Source organism: Macrobrachium rosenbergii, chromosome 12 (assembly GCF_040412425.1).
Source record: "Macrobrachium rosenbergii isolate ZJJX-2024 chromosome 12, ASM4041242v1, whole genome shotgun sequence".
NCBI lineage: Eukaryota > Metazoa > Arthropoda > Malacostraca > Decapoda > Palaemonidae > Macrobrachium > Macrobrachium rosenbergii.
In genome coordinates, this window is record NC_089752.1 from 111436860 (window position 1) to 111444352 (window position 7493).

At 38.6% G+C, this 7493-nt stretch overlaps 1 protein-coding gene across 5 annotated transcripts in view; it reads left to right on the forward strand.

Moving 5' to 3' along the window:
- foxo (forkhead box, sub-group O) overlaps positions 1-7493 on the forward strand; it is a 580500-nt gene that overhangs the window by 495535 nt on the left and 77472 nt on the right. For all 5 annotated transcript variants that reach the window (XM_067112735.1, XM_067112736.1, XM_067112731.1 and 2 more), the window contains one exon: positions 2494-2763. In XM_067112735.1, coding sequence (XP_066968836.1) covers positions 2494-2760 — 267 coding nt within the window. In that variant the 3' untranslated portion in view covers positions 2761-2763. The remainder of the gene's footprint in view (positions 1-2493; positions 2764-7493) is intronic.

Genomic DNA, 7493 nt, shown 5'->3' on the forward strand with positions numbered 1-7493 from the left:
GCTTACTGATGAAATTTGGATATTGCCCCTAGATATAAGTCCATCACCTTTATCCTGATCAAAATTGCTTTAGTTTTCGTTCACTTTTCTTATTCACCGCGCTTTTTTTCTCATGATTTTTAATTCTTGATCATTGCCTCTCTCTATCTGTCTTTCTCATATACTAACTTATGGCAAAAATAGATTATATATAAATTATATATATACAAGTATATATTATATGTATATAATACATATATATGTATATATATACAGTATATATATACATATATATATGTATGTGTGTATATATATATATCTATATATTAGAAAATTTCCGCGAAACAGACGTCCAAAATCTTAAACAACGTAAAGGAATGCATTAGGTTTGTGTCGTTAGACATATATTAAATGAAGGCTATTTTGAAAAGCAAAACAAAGCCACCCAGGTTCCTTGACTTTCCCCATTTATGTAATCACGCGAAATCACTCCAAAAACAGGTATTGTTTTGCATCTCAGTAAACATGCAAGGTATGGAAAAATGTGTTGACTTGGTTATACAGACGGGACATATTTTGCTTGGGTAAATAGGGGCATATGAATGTAATAAGTATGATAATGAGTATACATTAAGCAGTGCAGTTGCATATCAGTCGCTGTGCAGACACAATCAGTCTGAGGTGGCCAGAATAAAATTTAGAACAACTGAAAAGTGAAACTAAGATCAATAAATTTCGAATATCACTGGGAACATGTATACTATTGTAAGTTTAGAAAACGACGATTATCGAGTCCAGAAAGTAATTCTTTAAATTTTACACTTATGACTGCATAGATTATATAGAATAAGAGAATGCCAATACTTTACTAACAAATACCTTGAAAGGTATGTACCCCTACCCAGTATATGATGTTCTTCAGTCACAGAGAGAATCCATAATAACAACAGTAGTTGCTGAATTGGAAGTATATGTACTTTACTTTCTTCATATTCCTCTGCGATCTTTGAAAATCAAACGAACAATCTTCCTTGACAAAGATGTTATTAAACAGCAAAAAGTCAGTTGGTGGTCAGATAATTATTATTGGTTGGAGTAAATGGCACATGTTATACCTGTATTCGAAGCCTTTGTGGAGATTGTAATCACATTACTAGATATATTCAGTTCCTTGACTGGATGGTGTTTAATTCTTGTAGATGCTAGTTACTACACACACACACACACACACACACACACACACACACACACACACACACACACACACACACACACACACACACACACACACACACAGTTTTCTAGACACTTAAATAGGCACACATTTTTACTGGGTAGTTTTATCCCTTCATCTTCCTCTGTGTCCTGGGATCACACCTACTCCACATACAATTTCAGTAATCAGCATTTCCTTTGCCATTTTCATTTTCCATTGTTCTTCCTGGTTTCAATATGTTAATTGCCCTTTCTTTTAGAACCCTTTCGCTCCCTTTCACACAGTCTTCCTTACCTTCTTATATCCCTGTTTGTCACGCCTTCCCTCCACATCCGATTTTCCCTGCCATTCTTTCCACCCTCTCCCATCTCTTTTCCCGTGAGTGAGTGAGTGAGTAGTCTCGCAGGCGGGGCCAATGCGTCAGTCAAACTCAGCATCAGTCAGTCAACCGTCAATCAGACATCCCAGTCAGCCACTCAGCCGTGATGTTTAGCTTCGATCATGCTAAACTTTTTTTTTTTTTTTATTCCATTCGAAGTCAAAAAAATAATCATTGATGTGTATTAAATATATACTTTTATGGTTTTGACAATTATTTCTGAAATCCCTTTTAGTGCTTTTTGGTGTTTGTTGTCAAGTGATTGTGCGGTAAAGCATGCATTAGCAGCCTTAAATATATGCCGTGTATGGTGACGTGTTTAGAAGAGTTGGAATTTCTGGTCTGGTGATTATATATATATATATATATATATATATGTATATATATTTATATAGATATATATATATATATATATATATATATATATGTATATATATTTTATATAGATACAGTATATATATATATACCATATATACATATATATACTATAAATATATATACATACTTGCATACATGGTATTATGGGGATACCCTTATAAGAATTATAAACAGCTCTGGCCATGAGGAAAATAGAACGACGAAGTGTAAGATTCTTGCTTTAACTCTAAGGCGTTTACAAGCTTAGAAATGCCCTCAGGTAAAGGCGAAACATCTTGCGCTTCGTCATTTCACTTTCCTTTAGGTCATATACTCTCTTTGTGCATAGAGAAATCATTTTTTGTCAAGGTAATATTCACAGTACTTGAATATATCGTCGCCCAGAAAGTTTCTTTAGTTGTAGCAGTAGCAGATCATATCACTCCCATTGATTGCATTTGTCTGTTAATATATTAGTCGTAGGCTAAATGAAATTGCTTGAATGCACAATAAAGATGTGCTTTTGAAAAGAAATGACGCTCGTCCCTCTCCTCTCTTGCAGCTTATTGATTACGAGCGGCAGTTTTTCGGAGAGAAGTTGGATTCTTTTTTACCCCAGCAGTCACATCATCACGATCACAATCACCACCACCACCACCACAGCAGCAACCACAGTCACCATCCAAATAGTCATGGCAACCATGCCCACCATGGACAGTCCCATGGCCACAGCCATGGCTACACCGAAGGGTCGCAGATGGCAGCACCGTCAGGCATGAGTTATTCGTGTTCGTCGATCACTGCCTCTGGGAATCAGTGGGTCCGCTGAAAGGTAAGTTCTCTATTTTTACATTTAACGGAAATCAGCAAATAGAACGTTCATTAAGTAATATGTGAGCTTTGTATTTGTTGTTTGGTATAGTTTTCAGACTGGTCATTTTTCTTAAACATCATTTTATTTCAATCTTGAATCGGAATTAGGCCTGAACTTCGCATGTATCAGGTATTCATTCTGATGGTACTCAGAGTGTTTGAACTTATAGGCATCATTTGTTACGCCAACCTCTCCCCCCCATATGATTTATTTATATGATAAAAATTGTGGAACTATGAAGTAGTCGATTTCTGTAGCCCAAGAGGTTATAGAAAATGTGGAACTATGAAATAGTCGATTTCTATAGCCCAAGAGGCCTTACCATACTTGAATATGATGATAAATAACGTCTTGAATAGACAGACAAGACAGATAGCTTGAGGTATCTTTTGTACTCTGTAATGAGTGCTTGTGATATGTTTTATGTCCATTGTCTGTGGAATTGTCGACTTTCTTTTTTCCCTCAGTAATTGCAGTTTTGGAGTTGAATGTTGACTGCTTCGGGTACAGACCTCTGGTATTTTCTCGGGCCACTAGATAGAACTGTTGTTCCTTTTTACCCCAGTCGATTTCTGTAGCCCAAGAGGATATAGAAAATGTGGAACTATGAAATAGTCGATTTCTATAGCCCAAGAGGCCTTACCATACTTGAATATGATGATAAATAACGTCTTGAATAGACAGACAAGACGGATAGCTTGAGGTATCTTTTTGTACTCTGTAATGAGTGCTTGTGATATGTTTTGCGTCCATTGTCTGTGGAATTGTCGACTTTCTTTTTTTCCCTCAGTAATTGCAGTTTTGGAGTTGAATGTTGACTGCTTCGGGTACAGACCTCTGGTATTTTCTCGGGCCACTAGATAGAACTGTTGTTCCTTTTTACCCCAGTATACAAGTGTGGAAATTAAAGACTTGGAATTGAGCCACTCTTGATATGTTCCTCTTATAGTCACTTTCTGAACTAGAAGAATTCTCTGCCCCTTTTCGTGTTTTCATAATATTGTAATTTTTCAGTTTTACTTGGAGAGGTTTTTAATCGCTTACGAGGGAATATTGTGAAGACCTTCACATCTGGTATTTTCTCGTTCATATAAAAGTGTTAAGAGCTGGATTTAGGCTTATTTTCTCTCTCTAGGTCCCATTCATAAATATTTCAAATGAGTGACTTCCCTGTACTTTGTCTTTTCAACCCTTTCAGTGCGGTGATCAAGACGTGTAATTTTTAGAAATTGCCCTTGTAACAGATAATCCATTCAAATTCGTATATTCCTAAAATCCTGAAAAGTGATGTGACCTTGGTTTACAGGTTAGTAAGGAGAAACGTATTGGCGAGTGTGCCATTATTTGTATGATGACAGTATTCGAACAAGTGAAGAAAAAACAAAAGCTGTAAGTAAACGTGATTGTTAAAATTGATCACTGTAGTACATGGGACCACAGTATATAGCATTTTGCTATCGCTGTGATACATCAACAGAGCGAGGATACAATACCTAGGAGCCAATAAATTTGGCATTGTATCCCATGTGTTTACGTAGGGGACACCATTCATAACGAGCAGGGGGACGAATTGGGGCGAAGGCATGTTCCACCAGCGCCACCCTCTCCTTGTGCGGAGGTGTTTGTCCGGCACCCACAAGGCCTGCCTCTGGGGCCCAATTGTTTGGCCTGACGGCTTGTTTATCGAGTGGGACGCCGAGGTATATAAATATCGCTTGTGATATTAATCGGCGAGAGCAACCGTCGTACTTTGGTGGTGATGCCCGCCGCCTCATACAGAGACAAATTGTGTGCGAAAGTTCAGCAATTAATCACCGCGCTAGAATCCTCCGTCTCTCTCTCTCTCTCTCTCTCTCTCTCTCTCTCTCTCTCTCTCTCTCTCTCTCTCTCTCTCAAAACGAACGCGCTACGTTGTGACTCACTCGTGCTATGAAGATTCTTCAGTTTTCCAGTACATTTTATAATTTCTCTCTCTCTCTCTCTCTCTCTCTCTCTCTCTCTCTCTCTCTCTCTCTCTCTCTCTCTCTCTCTCTCTCTCTCTCTCAAAACTAACACGCTACCTTGTGACTCACTCTTGTTATGAAGATTCTTCAGTTTTCTAGTACATTTCATAAATTTTTTATTTAATTTTTTTCTCATTCTTTAAGTCACTTTTAATTGAAATGAAATTTAAACATGAACCTGGTTTGAAACCTTCCCCTTGCCTTTTAACTATTTTATAAAATGAATAGTCGACATTGTGATAGTAATAATACAATAGCGAACACTATCAGTAATGATAGTGTTAGCTATTGCACTATTAATAGTATATTTGAAAGCGTTTCTTTGTTATAAGTTTGACATTGCTAGGGAAGGACTCTCCAGTTCAAGAATATCTTTCTTCTAAACATCTCAAGGTTTTCATATGAAGATAGCACTAAAATTCTCTCTCTCTCTCTCTCTCTCTCTCTCTCTCTCATTACACATTTTCTTGTTTTCTGGTCGTCTGATCCTTTTGTCATGCGTTGAGCATCAACTCTACTAAGCCTCTCTTTTTCCTAGATATTCTACCCCACCCCACCCCTGCTCCCTCCCCCAGTCCTCCTCCCCCACCTTTTGTCGTGTTACTCCTCCCCACCCCCCTTACCTCCACCACCCTCTCCATGTCTCGACTTCAACTAATGGATTTGTCAGCGTCCCGTGTTGCGAATAATTCTTCATATAAATCCTGGCTGGATTAAAAAGAAAAATTCTAGAGAAGAGGAGCAGGGCAGAAAAGGCATCTGAAAAATATAGGCATTATAGTGTCGATACTCCGGGTTGAGATCGATCCGTCTTGCCCCTCCAAGTAAAAAGGGAAGGCGGTTGGAAGAAGGCCTCGGTGATAGAATGCGCACTTGGTTGTCCGGAGATGGTTAGTAGGTTCGAGTACTGTACAGTGTGGAGAAACTTGTCCGAAACTTGTCCGTCAGCAGAGCCTGGTTTATTCTGGAGTTTGTTTTCTTGGAGGTTTTCATTCTTCCTATTTTTTCCTCAGTCTGCTTTTCAGCGCTCTGTAAAAGAAAACTATTGTGCCGGCTTTGTCTCTCCGTCCGCACTTTTTTCTGTCCGCACTTTTTCTGTCCACCCTCAGACTTTAAAAACTACTGAGGCTAGAAGGCTGCAAATTTGTATGTTGATCATCCACCCTCCAATCATCAAACATACCAAATTGCAGCCCTCTAGCTTCAGTAGTTTTTATCTTATTTAAGGTTAAAGTTAGCCACAATCGTGCTTCTGGCAGGGATATAGGATAGGCCACCACCGGGCCGTGGTTAAAGTTTCATGGCTCACGGCACATCCAGCATTATACCGAGACCACCGAAAGATAGATCTATTTTCGGTGGCCTTGATTATACGCTGTAGCAACTGTACAGAAAACTCGATTGCGCCGAAGAAACTTCGGCGCATGTTTTACTTGTTGTCCTAGTGTTTACCAAAGGCTTGGTAATACATTGGTATTACAGATGTGATGCTTATGTCGTCGGTAGGTAATGCACGTTTCATAATTTATTTAGGTAATGATCTTTTTTTTTTTTTTTTTTTTCTTCAGTATGAATTGGGTGACATATTCTTCAGTAGGCTCATTTTTGCCCAGGCTATCAAGATAAAGAATATCAAAGGCTGTGTTTTTATCCATTTTCCATATTCATATTTAACTATTCTGAAACGTGAATTGCCGTAATGAACACCAATTAATGCCTTGCTCCGTATTTACATAATCCTTCTTGCATTTTAAATAGTGTAATTTTTGGTTTATTGTTATTAAGTCAAAGCGCACAAATACTTTCATATAAAAGTTGAAGTATCATTATTCTTACGCTGTCATGGTTCGACTTATCGCCGGGATAATTTTTTAAAGGTAAAATTAACCGAATTCTTGAATAATTTTCAGTGAGATGTATGTCATCTTTCTTAAATTCTTCAGGGAAACTCGTGGAAAGAATCGGTCGCGAGGGAACTTGGCAGTAAAGAATTTCTTTTTAATTTTGTGAGAGAAATTGCTAGTTTGGGATTTTGGAACCGTTTTATACATACTTGACAACAATCACAGTCGAATCTCGGCACCAGACCCCTTCAAAATTCGGCGTTTAACGTAAATGTCCCCCCTTCTGTATCTCTTGAACATACACATGTTAATACACTTAGATACCGAGCCATCATTTATAACCATCATTTGGGCATTAAGTGCACTATCGCTCGACCCGGTGTCTGCTGGTCCAGCCGAGCGAAGCTTACCGAACTTCGTCGACCCCTGTTCGAAAGTCGACCAGACGTCGACCCCGTTCGAAAATCGACCAGACCCAGTGGAACCGGGCGAAGCTGAGCGAAACGTTGAGCGCTCCCGACGATGGGAAGGGAATGAATGATCCGCCCGCCAGGGAAGGACCCCGATTACTGATTAGATTAATGATTTGATTAATTTAGCTCTGGTTATGATTAATCTTTGAAGGTGCCGATTTACATTTTTCACCACTGCGTGTCATGAACATTTTTTCCCCCTAACTTTTTTTTTTTTTTTCCTTTATTTTGAGTTTGCGTCGACTCCAGCTCCTTCGCCGTTCTGCCTGGGTTGGGAGATTCACATTCAAGGCGTAACGCGAGGGATTTGTGTGTGTTTATGTTGTGAATGACTGTATGTATGTATGGTATATATATATATATACAGT